At 34.7% G+C, this 17217-nt stretch overlaps 1 protein-coding gene across 7 annotated transcripts in view; it reads left to right on the forward strand.

Moving 5' to 3' along the window:
- The window catches only part of SLC4A10 (solute carrier family 4 member 10), a gene marked incomplete at both ends in the record, with an annotated part of 275521 nt that overhangs the window by 183491 nt on the left and 74813 nt on the right, over positions 1–17217 (forward strand). For all 7 annotated transcript variants that reach the window (XM_080928210.1, XM_080928213.1, XM_080928212.1 and 4 more), the window contains 2 exons: positions 9720–9877; positions 13319–13406. In XM_080928210.1, the coding sequence (XP_080784336.1) occupies positions 9720–9877; positions 13319–13406 (246 nt within the window). The remainder of the gene's footprint in view (positions 1–9719; positions 9878–13318; positions 13407–17217) is intronic.

Raw genomic sequence — 17217 nt, forward strand, 5'->3', positions numbered from 1 at the left:
AAATTTGACAATAAAATATTTGACATTTTAAAAAAAATGGTGATTTTTAAATTATGTAGATCATTATTTAAATAAATTACCTTTAAACTTTAAAAACTTTTTATATATTGAAATCTATATTTCCATTTCATTTTGATGGTTTTGTTGACCTAACTTCATTGCCTTCAAGATTAATTGATCATTATTAAAGAAAAATAAATATTGGCAACTAAAAGCAGTAGTCTTATCTCTTGGCCCCTAACAACTAGAACTACATAAATGTGAAAAATAACTTTTTTATTTTTAACTATGAACTTTATTGTTGCATTTTTCATTGGAAACAACATATCTTTTGATAAAGAGCATGCAAACTTGAATGCTAGTTGTCTAGCTTCTGTCTGTTCCTGTTTCTGGAGAATCTCTCTAAGGTGCAGCATTATCATTGCCTAAAACAAGTATAATAACTATTGTTCTGTTGTAAAGACTTAATGGCATGAGGACCTCTTAGAGAACTGAACATAAAGTAGTCACTCAAGAAAAAAATGACTTAAGATAGTCATTAAGATTGGGAATGGTAGTGTCAAGACAAATTCCAGAACAGAGTTAATATGCTGCTCTCCGCTATCTCAGCACCTTCAGAAGTACTTGACATACATTTTTTGAAGGAATCTGTAAAATGCTAAATAGTTTAAGTGCTTAGTTTTAGGGTACTGAAACAAAAAAAGAAACATTTGTAGTTTCATAACCTGGTAGAACAGAGAGTTAGAGTTTGCAAAGATATTGTGATCCATCACCTTGGAAACAATTTTTAGTGCCAGATTTGGAAAGCATGCAAGTTAAAATGTTTTTAACCTAATGGTTTTAGTCTGTTGGTAGATTTATTAAAATTTAACTAATCTCCACATTACTGTGTCCATTTCAATTTTTTTGAGTTTTCTTACATGGATCATAAATCTCAGTTGAAATTGAGATATTAAAAAGGTTTTTTTTTAATTTTATGTAACTTGATCTTATGTTCTACCAACCTTCAATCTACACAACTTTATACAGTAATTAGGCTCATCAGCTTCAAAATACTATAAACATCTTTGTTTTTTAACACAGTAAAAATGGCTATTTTATGTTACTCTCTTATTTCAAACGATCTTAAAGAAGTGTTCCACTAATTACCTACCTACCATCTTTTGCATTTTTCATTTTTCTGCTGTGCATGAATAATATTATGAGTAAAAAACCTTAGTTGTCTCATTTAAGCAAAAAGTGAATCCTATTGGACTTAAACATGCCACCTACTGTAGATCCCAGTGCTGGACACCATTGCCTAGAAAGAACGTCTACTAACTGCCAGGCTTTTGTTAATAGCCTTAAGATCTGAACTTTTTCCTTGAATTTCCATGTCCTTATCTTTCCATTTTAATTGGTGCCTTGGGCAGGCAGTTCCAGCTCCACTGTGGTCCTCTCATCTTGTTGCCTAGAGATGAACTATTTTTATCAGTGTTTTAGGTCCCAAATAGGCATCTTTCCCTTCTCAGCATAACAGTAGTTCCCAGAGAGCCCAGAAAAATGGTATAAATCCAGAACTCCCAAAATGTTATCTTGACTCTTTCAAGGTTCTCTACAAACCACTAGGAACTTCCAGAATTTCTCTATTTTCATTTCAACTGTTTGAATCCATTAAAATTTTTTTCTTAAAAATCCATTATAACCTAGACCCTCAAGTAATCTTTTAAGTATCTATACATTTATGCATGATTAAATTTGTGGTTCTTAAATGTAATATTCTGTTTAAATAAGAAGTAGATATATTGCTAAATGAGATCCTTTATATACTGTAAGTATAAAGTATAAGACTATTTCAGGTATAATTAATCTGAAAAATATGAAAGTGATTAATGTATTACAAAATCTACCACCTTCTCAAAATCTATATCTTATTCAAGAATAATGCAATATAATGGTTGACCACAGATACATGAGTATAATTTGTTATATTTAAAATGAAAAGATAAACATGATGATCTTGAAATCAGATTCTGCATAGCTTTTTCTAGGTAATAGATATCAATTATATATTTGGTCTATTGTACTTTTAAAAATTATAAAAAATGCTCACAGAGATTTACTTTTTGTAAATTAAACTCTTTCATATGCTATGCAATCCTTGATCTAACCTTATTTCAATTTAAAGCAGTTAATTCTTAATTTGTACCTTCTCTGCAGTATAGATTATAATAGCAAAGAGTGATAGTTGTTTGAATAATAAATGAATTTGATCAAATGATTCTAGGTGGAATTTATACTTCAAGCATTACCAATAGGTTTCATATCGATTACAAATTGTATGACTTTTTAATTTTTTAATTGGATAGTTTATATATTTACATTTCAAATGTTAACCAATTTCCCCATTCCCTCCTCTCCAATCTCCCCTCCTCCTGCTTCTATAAGAATGCTCACCCTCCCACTCACTCACTCCCACCTCAACAACCTGGCATTCCCCTATACTGGGAAACAGTCTTCACAGGACCAAGGGCTTCTCCTATTGATGACACCCAATACCATCCTTTGCTACATATGTGGCTGGAGTCATGGGTCCCCCTCAATGTGTGCTCTTTGGTTGGTCGTTTAGTCCCTGGGAGCTCTAGGAGATCAGGTTGATTGATACTGTTCTACCTATGAGGTTGCAAACCCTTTCAGGTCCTTCACCCCTTTCTCTAACTCTTTTATTGGGGTCCCCATGCTCAGTCGGATATTTAGCTGCAAGTATACTCATCTGTATCATTAAAAGCTCTGGCAGAGCCATTCAGGAGACATCCATATCAGGCTCCTGTCAGCAAGCACTTCTTTGGCATCAGCAATAGTTACTGAGTTTGATGGCTGCATATGGGGTGGATCCCCATAATAAGATGGATCATTCAGTCTCTGGATGGCTTTTCCTTCAGTTTTTGCTCCTCTATTTGGCCCTGTATTTCCTCCTGTGAGTATTTTGTTTCCCCTTCAAAGAAGGACTGAAGCATCCACATTTTGATCTTCTTCTTGAGCTCCATATGATCTGTGAATTATATCTTAAGTGTTCCCAACTTTTGGGTTAATATTTACTTATCAGTGAAGGCACACCATCTGAGTTTTTTTTGTATCTGGGTTACCTCACTTAGGATAATATTTGCTTGTTCCATCCATTTGCCAATAAATTTCATGAAGTCATTGTATTTAATAGTTGAGTAGTACTCCATTGTGTAAATGAACCACACTTTCTGTATCCATTCTTCTATTGAAGGACATCTGGGTTCTTTCCAGCTTCTGGCTATTATAAATAAGGTTGCTATGAACATAGTGGAACATGTGTCCTTGTTATGTGTTGGAGCATCTTTTGGGTATATGCTCAGGAACGGTTTAGCTGGGTCCTCAGGTAGTACTATGTCCAATTTTCTGAGAAACCGCCAGATTGATTTCCAGATTGGTTGTACCAGCTTGCAATCCCACTAATAATGGAGGGGTGTTTCTCATTCTTTTCATCCTAGCCAGCATCTGCTGTCACCTGAGTTTTTGATCTTAGTCATTCTGACTGCTGTGAAGTGGAATCCCTGGAGCTGAAAATGTCCTGCAACTCTCTGTACCCAAGTTCTGCCCGGAGAGGGTTGGTCTCTAAGGAGTGCTTTTACTCCTAGGCCCACAGCTGAGACTCCACTTTCACTCCAATAACTGTCCAAAGAGGGACCTGCCAGGAGCACACAGAGCACAGGAGCGGCAGAGCAGCCTAGACAGGATTCTTCCTGTCTCCCTCTGAGCCATGGACCTGAAGATGTCCTGCAGCCCAGAAAGAGCTGGTCTCCCAGGAGACCACATGATTTTACACACACCTTCTCTCTCTCTCTCTCTCTCTCTCTCTCTCTCTCTCTCTCTCTCTCTCTCTCTCTCTCTCTCTCTCTCTTTCTCCCCCATCCCTCCCTCTGTGTATACATTTGCATATTGTTACATTACATAAGGTTACACTATTTTTACACTATATAAGGTTAGAGGACAGATTGCAGGGGTCTTTTTACACCATTTGGGCCCTAGGGCTCTAACTCAGGCCTTAGACTTGGCAGCAGATGCCTAAGCCATCTCATAGGCTTCTATTTAATTTAAAATTTTATTCCATTGTATTAATAATTTGTCATAAATTTTCTGCAGCTTGATAAAATCATTTATTTCTTTTGAGCTTTGAAAATTTTGTAACACTTTATTACAGATTCCTCCCAGCCCTAAGAGCTGTGGGATGGACTGGGCAAATATGAGGTGGTGTGTTCAGAGCTAGCACCCACATCAATGCCAGGCAGTCTGGGTAGAGTCCCTGTAAACCTAATGTTCAGTGAGCAGAGACAAGGGATTTCTGTAGCAAACTGAACAGGTAGACCAAAGGAACCAGTGGACTCTTGGCATAAGAAACCTTCATTTTATAAGCTGAATGAAGCCGGATATATGACATTAACTTCTGTCATTCACATATGTGTACATATGCATTTACCATACACATGCACATTTATCAACAAATATCCTAACACATATAGAATATAGAAAATCTCTTATCTATTTTCTGTAATCTTTTACAGGTAATTATAACAAAAGTGTAAACATTACTAATTTAAGCATTTTAAGTTTACAATAAAAGTCATGAATGAACCTTAGTTATCTATGAAATAAAAGGTTAGATTCTAAAAAACAAAAACAAATCAAAAAATAAAATTTATGGCATATATTAATCATCAGACATATCTTAAGAATTCAGTTGGTTTTTCCATTACCTGTTAGTTTCAATGCATAATTAAAAAGAAAAAAGTTCAGATAAACAAATTTATCTGAATAGTACAAAAAATAGAGTACCTTATAATACTTATAAAATGTTTTATCTACACATACATTTAATTTCATGAAGGAGTCTTTGAGATAAAAAATACTCTTGATGGAATGCTATATTTTTTTAAGTTAAGTTATTTTCCAGTACTAGAAATGATATCTATGCTATCAGAAATGGCCACATGCTAGCGAATTGTTCTCCTGCTACAGCCATATAAATTACTGTACTTAATTCTTTTAAAGAAATATGGCAACGTGTACTATTTTATTTGAACAACTTTATTTTAAAAAACAAAGATAAATGTACAAATTTTAAGCATTTTTGCACAAACGTATACAAATACATTTTTGTCTGTGCTTGGCTTTTTTTTTTCAAAGGTTTGATAGTGTACATTAAGATCTTACTAGTTACAATGAGCATAAAGTACATGTAAAACAAGATGTAACCTGGAGTTTCTCAATGTGTGCTTGGTGTGTAAGGATTGAGCATGACTTTTTTTTCTTTGTGTTTTGTTTTGTTTTCTTTTTCTTGAACATCACACAGTCTGTGAGTTGTTTCTGAGGCAGTCTGAGCCTCTGGGGTTAGCATCCCAATATCAGTGACTGCATATTATGTCTGTTCTTTTGTGACTGGGTTATCTCACTCAGGATGATATTCTCTAGATGCATCCATTTTCTTAAGAATTTCAAAAAGTCATTGTTTCTGATGGCTGAATAGTACTCCATTGTGTAAATGTACCATAATTTTTGTATCCATTCATCTACTGAAGAACATCTGCGTTATTTCCAGCTTCTGGCTATTATAAATAGAGCTGCTATGAACATTGTGTTGCCTGTGTCTTTGCTGTATATTGGAGTGTCTCCGGGTTATATGCACAGAAGTGGAATAACTGAATCTTCAGGTAGTACTATGGCCAATTTTCCGAAAAATTGCCAGACTGATTTCCAGAGTGGTTATACCAGTTTACAACCCCACCAACAGTGGAGAAGTGTTCCTCTTTCTCCACAACCTCCCTAGCATCTGCTGTCATCTGAGTTTTGGATCTTGGCCAATCTGACTGGTGTGAAGTGAAATCTCAGGGTTGTTTTGATTTGCATTTCCCTGATGGCTAATAATGTCTAGCACTTTCTTAGATGCTTCTCAGCCATTCGATGTTCCTCAATTGAGAACTTTTTGTTTAGTTCTGTACCCCATTTTTTAATAGAGTTGTTTGATTCTCTGGTGTCTAGCTTTTTTTTCGTTTTTTTTTAACAACTTTATTTTACAAAACAAAGATAAATGTACAGATTTTAAGCATGGTTTGCATAAAATTATACAATACATTTTTGTCAGTACTTTTTTTTCAGATTTTAAAATAATTTTTACATAAAACTGTATGAATATATTTTTAGTCAGTACTTGATTTTTTTAAAGGTTTGATAGTATACATTGAAAACTTAATAGTTACAATGAGCTTAAAGTAAATGTAAAACAAAATGTAACATGGAAATAGTCAAAGTTTTCTTGTTGTATAGAAATTTTTTTTTGTTTTGTTTTGTTTTGTTTTCTGTATTTCTTGGACTTCATACAGTCTGTGAGTTGTTTCTGGGGCAGTACGAGCCTCTGGGGTTAGCATCCCATTATCAGTGACTGCATATTATGTCTGTTCTTTTGTGACTGGGTTATCTCACTCAGAATGATATTCTCTAGATGCAGCCATTTTCTTTTTTTTTTAAACGACTTTATTTTACAAAACAAAGATAAATGTACAGATTTTAACCATTTTTTGCTTAAAATTATACATTTTTGCCAGTACTGTTTTTTCAGATATTAAAATAATTTTTACATAAACCTATGTGAATATATTTTTTAGTCAGTACTTGATTTTTTCAAGGGCTTGACAGTATGCATTGAAAACCTAATAGTTACAATGAGCGTAAAGTACATGCAAAACAAAACGCAACATGGAAATAGTCAAAGTCTTCTTGTTTTGTAAATATATATATATATATATATATATATATATATATATATATATATATTTTATTTCTTGGACTTCATACAGTCTGTGAGTTGTTTCTGGGGGAGTGCAAGCCTCTGGGGTTAGCATCCCAATATCAGTGACTACATATTATGTCTGTTCTTTTGTGACTGGGTTATCTCACTCAGGATGATATTCTCTAGATGCAGCCATTTTCTTAAGAATTTGGTTAAGTCATTGTTTCTGGTGGCTGAGTAGCATTCCATTGTGTATATGTACCACAATTTTTGTATCCATTCATCTTCTGAAGGACATCTGGGTTCCTTCCAGCTTCTGGCTATTATAAATTGAGCCGCTATGAACATTGTGGTGCATATATCTTTGTTGTGTATTAGAGTGTCTCTGGGGTTTATGCCCAGAAGTGGAATAGCTGGGTCTTCAGGTAGTACTATATCCAATTTTCTGAGGTATCGCCAGACTGATTTCTAGAGTGGTTGTATAAGTTTGCAACCCCACCAACAGTGGAGAAGTGTTCCTCTTTCTCCTCAGCCTCGCCAGCATCTGCTGTCATCTGATTTTTGGATCTTGGCCAATCTGACTGGTGTGAGGTGGAATCTCAGGGTTGTTTTGATTTGCATTTCCCTGATGGCTAAGGATGTCAAGCACTTCCTCAGATGTTTCTCAGCCATTTGGTGTTCCTCAACTGAAAATGTTTTGTTTAGCTCTGTACCCCATTTTTAATAGGGTTATTTGATTCTCTGGTGTCTAGCTTTTTGAGTACCTTGTATACCTTGGATATTAGGCCTCTATCTGATGTGGTGTTGGTAAAGATTTTTTCCCATTCTGTTGGTTGCCATTTTGTTTTCTTGACGATGTCCTTAGCCTTACAGAAACTTTGCAATCTCATTAAGTCCCATTTGTTAATCTTTGACCTTAGAGTTTGAGCCATTGGTGTTTTGTTCAGGAAATTTTCTCCTGTGCCTATGTGTTCTAAGGTTTTTCCTACTTTCTCATCTAATAGTTTCAGTGTATCTGGTTTAATGTGGAGATCTTTGATCCACTTACACTTGAGCTTTGTACAAGGAGATAAGAAAGGGTCTATTTTCATTCTTTTGCATGCTGAGTGCCAGTTGGACCAGCACCATTTGTTGAATAGGCTGTCCTTTTTCCATTGAATGTTTACTGCTCCTTTGTCAAAAATCAGGTTACCATATACATGAGGGCTCATTTCTGGATCTTCTATTCTGTTCCAATGATCCACATGCCTATTTCTGTACCAGTACCATGCAGTTTTCAGCACAATTGCCTTGTAATATAGCTTGAGGTCAGGGATAGTGATTCCCGCAGATGTTTTCTTGTTGTTGAGGATGGATTTCGCTATCCTAGGTCTTTTGTTATTCCATATGAAATTGCACATTGATCTTTCCAATTCCATGAACAACTGGGTTAGAATTTTGATGGGGATTGCATTGAATCTGTAGATTGCTTTTGGTAGGATGGTCACTTTTAAGATGTTGATCTTTCCAATCCATGAGCATGGGAGTTCTTTCCATTTTCTGAGATCCTCCTCAATTTCTTTCTTTAGAGGTTTGAAGTTCTTGTCATATAGGTCCTTCACTTGCTTAGTTAGAGTAACACCAATGTATTTCATATTTTTTGTGACTATTGTGAAGGGTATCTTTTCCCTAATTTTTTTCTCTACATGTTTGTCCTTTGAGTAGAGAAAGACTACTGATTTGTTTGAGTTAATTTTATATCCAGCCACATTGCTGAACTTGTTTATCAGCTGTAGGAGTTCCCTGATGGAATTTGTGGGGTCACTTAAGTATACTATCAACAACATGTACTATTTTATTAACAGCAATATTTTACAAATAATTTAATACAGTTCTGTAAATAGCTGTACTAATGCCTTAATTTTAGAAATTCTTTTATTTTTGAAAATATAATATAATTAAATATTTACCCCTATTTTTCCCTCCTCCAAGTCCTCCCATATACCCCATCTTTCTGTCTTTAAAATACATTTTCTTCTTTTTTATTATTAAATGCATATATATATACATGTTTGTATGTATGTTCTTTAATATAACCATCTTAGTTTGTATAATGTTACTTATGTCTACAAGAGGTACATTTAATCATTTTATTAATTTATAACTTCTTTGAGCAGTATCTTCTTATTTCTAAGACTTCAAAAGAATTAACTGGTCTAAAAATATCTTCTTAGCCTCATTGATATACAACAGAACACTCTTTCTTTCTCTCTCTCTCTCTCTCTCTCTCTCTCTCTCTCTCTCTCTCTCTCTCTCTCTCTCTCCACTTTGATCCTTGGTCCCTATTTCATCAACATGGCATAAAAATTACTAGGGCAGATGAACTCTAGTCCCCTAAAAACCATGTCCTATAAAAAGCAACTCAAATGAGTTAGACACAAGAAATAGGCCGTGCAAATTTTACTTTAAAGTCACTGCTTCATTCTCATAGTTGCTCTGTGCATACAAATGATTTGTATTTAAGGACTGTTCTTCATGCATTTTCAGACATCACCCTTTAGTCTTATCATCTCTTCTTTTTAGTGGTCCTTTCTGTTTTATTTTCATTCATTTAAATCACAGGCATTTCATAGTAAAAATTCACTTATGGATCAGTAGTAATTCTAAATGCTTTTAACCTTTTTTTATCTCTGTTCTCTTTTATGTCAGTTATATGGAGAATTAATGTAAACTGAGACCCCTATCAGGCCAACTATACTATATGGAGAACATAATACAATCAAATAAAAACAAATGTTAAAGCCATATTGTATTATAAGAATATGTTTACTTTAAAGTAGATATATGTTAAATATTAGTTGAAATGTATAAAATTCATCTATTATAAAATATTAAATTTATTGACATAATTTTTTATGATTAAAATATTTTCTTGTGATGCTCTCAGGTTGATCTGCACTTCATGAAAAAGATTCCCCCCGGTGCTGAGGCATCAAACATCTTGGTGGGAGAACTGGAGTTCCTAGACAGAACTGTGGTTGCTTTTGTCAGATTGTCTCCAGCTGTCTTGCTCCAAGGGCTCGCTGAAGTTCCAATCCCAAGCAGGTAAAAGTATTCAAACATTTTTCATGTTTAGGGAATTGTTAATTTTAGGCAATGGTAATATTTTAATACAATTTTCTAATAGATGCTTGATTAGAAATGAGTGTTTTACTCATAAACCTCCTTTTTTTTTTTTTTTTTTTTTTGCTTAAAAGCATGGGAAGTGCTTTTAAAATTAGTCTAATCTTCTTCAGCCTTCAAAAATTCATATTTAATTTTAGGCATGCTCTTCATCTATACAGGTCAATTTTACAGTTTTTCAAAAATTATATTGAACTATGTGTTCAAGAAAGAGGATCTTATATATGTGTAGTCCCAATCAAGAGGATCATGGTTTCTAGGGAAACCATGGCTTTGTTTGGTTCGGCCTTCAATTCATGGGAATAGCTTCTATGAGATCAAATATATCATGCTTCAGCCCTAGGACAGTTGGTCTTTAATGCCCAGGATATGAAGACTCATTAGTAGTCAGTCATATGGTGAAAGTGGTTGATTCTGGTTAAAAGGTCATAATTAATTTGTTTATCTGAACTTTTTTTTTAAATTATGCATTGAAACTAACAAGTAATGGTAAAACAAACTGAATTCTATTATTATCGATTTATGTTTTATAGATATAAGGGTGCTTATGAATAAAACTGTGAGAAAAGAAAACAAAAAATAGAATATTGACTTCCTCATGTTAAGTTCTTACTATTTTATCTGAGAATTGCCTTTCCTTCTCTCCTGCTGCCATATCTTCTGATCTTATGACACCTGACTTTGTCTAACCACAGTGAGGCCCATTTGCTAAGGAACATTGAAAGAGTTGAGATGTGTGGCCACTGTGTCAAGTGGGTTTAGAAAATAATTTTTTTCTATGAAACTTTGACTATAACTCAAAATATAACACACATTATACCACAGTTTGGTTACAGAGAAGTTATGCAGGAAGTAGGGAATAGTAGAAGCAGGAGAAGCCTCATTCCATCAGGACCTTGTTGACCAGAGTGACATTCAGTTGTAGCTTCTGACTGCCTTGGTGTGAGTGAGAAACTACTTACCATTAAGGTTATAGAAGTAAGTTTCTATTTATTTATTTGGTTACTAAAGTGCATGCCGAGTTTAATTAAAAACTGGGGAGAAAAATTGTGTATATTAAAATAGAATATAATAGTGTGACTAAGGTTATATATTTTTACATGTAAACTACAGGCTTTTAAGAGTTTCTAGAAATTTGGGATTCTGACTTCATGAGTCAGGTTTACTAATTAAGATGGATACTCAAATTTCACCACCAACAAGGGTGTTTGGATGCATTTGAGTAAATGCAGTCTGTTTATCATACTCACAGCTTCTGTATTTCAAAGGAAAGGAAAATTTCCAGGAATAGACTATAGCTGTAAGAAGATAAAACCCTCCCTTCGAAAGGCTTATGTGCCTTATGTGCACCATCAAAACCTCTAGATTCATCAAATCTACAGCTGACATCATTGAAAACTAATATTTACAGGAGATGGCATGTAAAAAACAGTGACTTCTAGGTTGGTGTATGAAGGTATTTTGTAGGTGTGGTAGTCATTTAAATTGCATTGACTTCTCCTCTATGGAATACTCCCATGAATATATGAAGGGCCACTTTTAATAAAGTGAAGGACTTAAAAGAAAAACTCAACATTTCCCATAGAAAGAATTCAACTTCAAGTATGCCACATTAATTTTGGTCCGCCAGCTTGCTTCTTTGCCTACAAAGTGTGAACTTGTAGCTTGCCAGCCAGTCTGAGAAGATGGGAGCTCCTCTGATTAGAATTAGTTACATACAATAGCTCTTACTTTTCAATATTCCACAATTCTTGTAATCTGCAGGGAAGGAGAAATGACACGAAAACTAATGTCCAAGAAGCAAGGGTGCTGTACCTTACTGGGTACTGTAGCCTTACTATGCTCTTAACTATGCTTTTGTAGACTTACTGTGCTCTGGATTCTATTGTCTTTGTGCAAGAGATAGTGTCAGCTGCTTCTGTGATAGATATTTGAACATATCACATTAAACATTAACTGGCAGTAAAAAAAGAAAAGTCTTAGGCTTAAGTGACTTCATTCATACTGATTCAGCAAAGTATGTGTGAAGAAAAAATTGAGACACTATAGAGCCAATGTGTAGGGAGAGATTCAAAAGACCAGGCTATTTTTTAGAAGAGGTGAAAAATAAAAGAAGATTATAATAAAGAAGTGAAGAATAACCATCTTTGAACCTCAATTATCCTTTCTCAGGAGGTAAAAATGCATGACATGATTATAGAGGCTTTATACAATAAATGTCAGAAAATATGTTTTAGGGTTTTATAAAAAGTGCATGCAGTAGAAACTAAAAACATCAAGATACAGGTTAGAAAAGTTTCTGAAGTATTATAGTTGTTAAAACTTCTGACACCACATTTAACTAGTCTTGTTTTTTATACATTACACACTTGTTCAAACACATAAATGAACACACCCATATACATACATGCACATACATATATACACACATACACACATATCACACAGAGAAAAACACATGCACATACACACATAGACACACACTCGCACACATCCCAAACATGAACACAATCACTCACAAACACATACACACATACTCACAGGCACACATGTGAAAACATGCACATGCATACACTCACATGCACATTCACACAGGCACACAGGCACAGACAAAGACATGCACACACACTGAGAGAGAGAGAGAGCAGAATTTGATGTGTTCAATTATAACTGAAAGAAAATTAATGTCATATATGACCTCTAAGGTTATCTAATAGATGCTTCATATAGAACATATATAATCACTAACATTTACAGCTAAAGAAAACAAAATTATACTAACAACAAACTGTACCAGATAGAGTTATCCTTGGGAAAGCAAACCATTTAACAAATGAACACCGTAGAATTCTATGGCAACACAAATGGAACACTAATTTTTCATCTTTTTTTTTGCCTTACTAATTTTTAAGTTCTAACAGATTTTATGTTCAGTAAAAATGTATGTACAGTAACTAGATGTTAATCATGTTTTCTCTCTTAATGTATAATACTATATTGCCTTTCTTCTTCTTGGTCTTCATTTTATGTACTAGTGAACTTTTCTGTTTCCTATTCAGAGAGATTTAATTTTCCTGTCACTCTCTTCTAAAGACTTATAATCTTTAAAATTCCTGGCACAAATTCATGGGCTATATAGACAGCTAAAAACAGAAACCCTAGGGTTAAAAACAACCCAGCATTCCTGTTGAGTGAGAATCTTATATTAAAGTCTCAATTGTAAAACATTTCAAAATCATAATTAACTATAAAAAAGTTTCATATTAAAATCCTTGTTTTGTCTAATTACTTTGAGAGGAGGGGTTCTGATCCAGGGAGATTATTGTTACATTTATACCTTGAATTTTTTCTTCTTAATTACAGATTTCTGTTTATTCTTCTGGGACCTCTGGGAAAGGGTCAACAGTACCATGAAATTGGCAGATCAATTGCAACCTTAATGACTGATGAGGTATTTGTTCATGTTTCTATGGAATAGTTCCCTCACAAGATACACCTAAATTTGGAGGTCTTTTTCATGACAGTTTCCTGGGATTTATATTTATGTCTATTGAATCTCATTTTCCCAAGTTTTCACTACAGACTCTGTGAGAAGAATGTATCAGTGTACATTAAAACTATAAATTATTTTTGAAAGCTTATATGTAAAAACTGTTAAACATCTATAAAAATATTCACATTGTACATATACCAACATTATAAGTATTATATGTTAATAGCACTGAAAATTTGTTTATGATATAACTACTTTGCTATCTAAATAAAAATAGTGCCTAAATGTATAGAATATATAACATCAAAAAGCTGGCAAACTCTGAAAGCCCTATACAGTTGCCTGATATAAATATCCATGTCTCCAACCTTGGAATCTTTAATCTATTAATGGAGATGTAGATGAATTTTAAGTGGTGTCTGATTTCTATTATATAAATATATTGCCTTGTTTAAGAAAAAACATAAAGATATATTTTGGATTGTAAAAACCTGTCATTAGCTTCTCAAATAGATGTAGTCTCAAAAATGTAAGATCTTAAAAATCAGAACCCATGATACTCTCAATAGTGTGGTTGATTAAACAATATGTGAGCAAGAACAACACCAATAAATATGTTAACATGAAAGAGAGTAATCTCATGGGTGCTATCACTTGACAAAGAACTACAGGAAGCTAAGGACTGCTGAGAGAGATGTGGGGGAAGGAGGAAGGGAGGAGAAAGAGATTCAGAGACAAAGAAAGTTAGCCTGAGACAGAGAGAAGGTAGGCGAGACAGAAAGAGAAACTGAGAAAGACAGAGTAAAGGGAGGGAAGGCAGGAGAGACACACACACAGAGACGGTCTTCCCCAGAGCTGACTTTGACTATCCAATACAAAGTGGTCAGCCCTGAAAATATACATACAAGCTACACTAAATGAACTCAGCAGGTTACATTAATGTTTATTCATTATGTACATGTAACAGTAATTATCTTTATAAAGAGTCCTTCAATTTGAGAAGAAGCATGTGGAAAAAGTTGGAGGAGAAGGTGGTGGATGTTAATTTATTCGGGAATTTATTAGATGTGAATCATATATCAACACTTATGCAGGTGGTAGATAAAAATAAGAATGAAAGCTTTTTCTAACATTGATCCAGTTATTGAAAGACAGGGGCATGGAAGTACAATGTATAGTACGTGGAAATGATTGTTGCAGAAGAAATCACAAGAGCAGTGGGGGAGACAGGTGGCATGAGTAGCCTTTTAAGTTAGAGATGGCTTCTGATCTAACAGTAAACAGGGACAAAAGTTTGAGATAGGAGCATTCCTAGATCACTCAGAACCTTAAGAGCAGAAAGGCTGGGGAGCAATGAGGCCAGAGAGGTAATGGGCTTGTTGTCAAAAGAATTGGTATTTCACCAAGACCTTAGACTGACTTGGGAAACAAGTGGAAGAGTTGAGTGGACCCCAAGGTCATCCTTAACTCCTCCCCATTTCACAGCCACACAGCTCCATAAGTGACTAGGCTCTGTTCAGAGTCCTTCCTTGTCTCCCTTTCCACATGGCTGTGTCTATGTGTTTTCCATCATCTAGCTTTTGCTCTTATCACAGGGTCCCCACTATTGCATCGGTCTGTTATATGAATTATCTTTTTTGCCTTTGCTTTGTTTCATTGTGCTAGTAATGCAATGGTTAGAGAAATTCTTCCTCTGCTCAAAACCCTCAAATTAGCTCCTATCTCATTCAGAGTCAGTGTTTACAACAAACTATAGTGTTCTTCGGTGGCCTTCTTTCCCCTCAGCTATCACCTTCTGCTTGCGCGCCAGGATTTTGACCCTTGCTGTTTTTCAAATATGGGATGCATGCTTTACATTTGCAGGCCTCTTAGTTTGGCATGTTTTTGTTCCTGAAAACAGTAAGGCTTGTATTCATAAAATCTTTGTTTAAAAAACAAAAAAACAAAAAACAAAAAACAAACAAACAAACAAAAAAGGCTCCAAAAGCAGTTTCACTTCACTTTCCTGATGTTTGTTGTCTATAATGCTTTTCATCCTTCACCAAATGTATGATGGTTTATATTCTTCTTTCCTCCCATCATACTAGAATGTAAGCGTCACTAAGGTGTGGGTTTTATTGGGTTTCTTCTTTCCTATATCCCTTGCATCTAAATGATTTGGTATATATTTATTGAAGAAATCACAGATCATTTTAACAGATAAAATAGACATTAAACAACTAATTATGTAATTAATAATTAGCTCTTGGAAACAGTGATGATGACAAAAATCGGAAGAACAGGTTCTGGGAGAACACTGAAGTACCCACTCTTGCTTGGGAGGAATCCTGGAAGTTAGAATAAGAATTTTAGGCTATCATGCAAATCTCACAGAGAAGACTTTAAAGGACATGAATGACTGTGGAAATTGGTGATGGAAAAGCAATAGTAAATCTGTTTATAATTTAAAACCCAGTAGATCATGGTATTTCATCTTTGAGGTTCTTTAAAGTAATAGGGAGTTGGCAGCTCTGGGTGAACTTTGACTTTTTCTTTTCTGTTGAAGGCAGGACATAGATTCATGTGATTATGAGAAGCAATTTTTTTTTCATTAAATGAGATCACATTAAGAAAGATTTCAAGAGAGTTGCAAATAGTAGGAAAAACTAAAGTTGATTAAGGAAAATTACAATTCTTTAAATTGTTTTAAAGAATTTTAAAATTAAATGACAATTACATTACTTTTCCAACTCCCTTTTCTCCCTCCAACTCCTCTCAAGTATCCACACTATCAAACTATTGGCCTCCTCTTCCTTAGTTGTTATTGGTTTATATCTGTCTGTTTTCACTCTTCTGGTGTACAGACTCATCTTAGCTCTGAACCACTGGTGAAAATACTCATGCGATTCGGGTAAATTCTCTCTCATTTTCTATCTCTCTCTTTCTCTATATCTCTTTCTCTATCTCTTTTTTCTCTTTTTTCTTTCTATTTCTTTTTCCCTATTTCTCTTTGTGTACCTGGATACCTGGATTGCAAACTTTCTTTCTTTTCTTTCTTTCTTTCTTTCTTTCTTTCTTTTTTTCTTTCTTTCTTTCTTTCTTTCTTTCTTTCTTTCTTTCTTTCCCTCCCTCCCTCTTTCTTTCTTTCTTTCTTTCTTTCTTTCTTTCTTCCTTCCTTCCTTCCTTCCTTCCTTCCTTCCTTTCTTTTTTTTTTTTTTTTTTTTTTTTTGGCTACAGGACACTACAGCCTGTCAGCAAAGGCTGTATCTTTAAGGTTCTCGTGCTGAGACACCCATGACTCAAAATGGCGCTGGCCCGCTCTTACTCAGAAAATGAACTCCTTTTAACTAACTCTTAGGCTGATAGTCATAAACCTTTTAGTGGATTCTTGCCCCACGTTGTGTGCCACCTGTTGCAGTAAATATTAAAAAAAATATATAGACTGGGTTTATCTCTCTGCCAGCACTGAGGTCTCACTCCTCAAGCCCGATTTTAGTTTGGAGCTACACGTTCTTCTGGCGCCCAGTCTGAGCCACCACCAAGGCCCAACTCGTCCCTGAAACTCCCTTCCCTGGTGGTTTTCAACCACCTTTTCTCTGCCTCTGCCCTGGGTGTTTCCTTACCCCAAAATCCCACACAAACAGGACTCTACAACCCGATAGCTTTTCATACAGGTTTATATGTTCAACTCTCAATCCACAAACCCTCCACACAATAAGATTAAATCAAATAGACAAGGATACAAACTGCCCTTCTTATAAGATGCTAGACTTATAAAATCTTTAATATT

This window comes from Micromys minutus, assembly GCF_963924665.1.
Source record: "Micromys minutus genome assembly, chromosome: 13".
In the NCBI taxonomy this organism is placed as follows: Eukaryota; Metazoa; Chordata; class Mammalia; order Rodentia; family Muridae; genus Micromys; species Micromys minutus.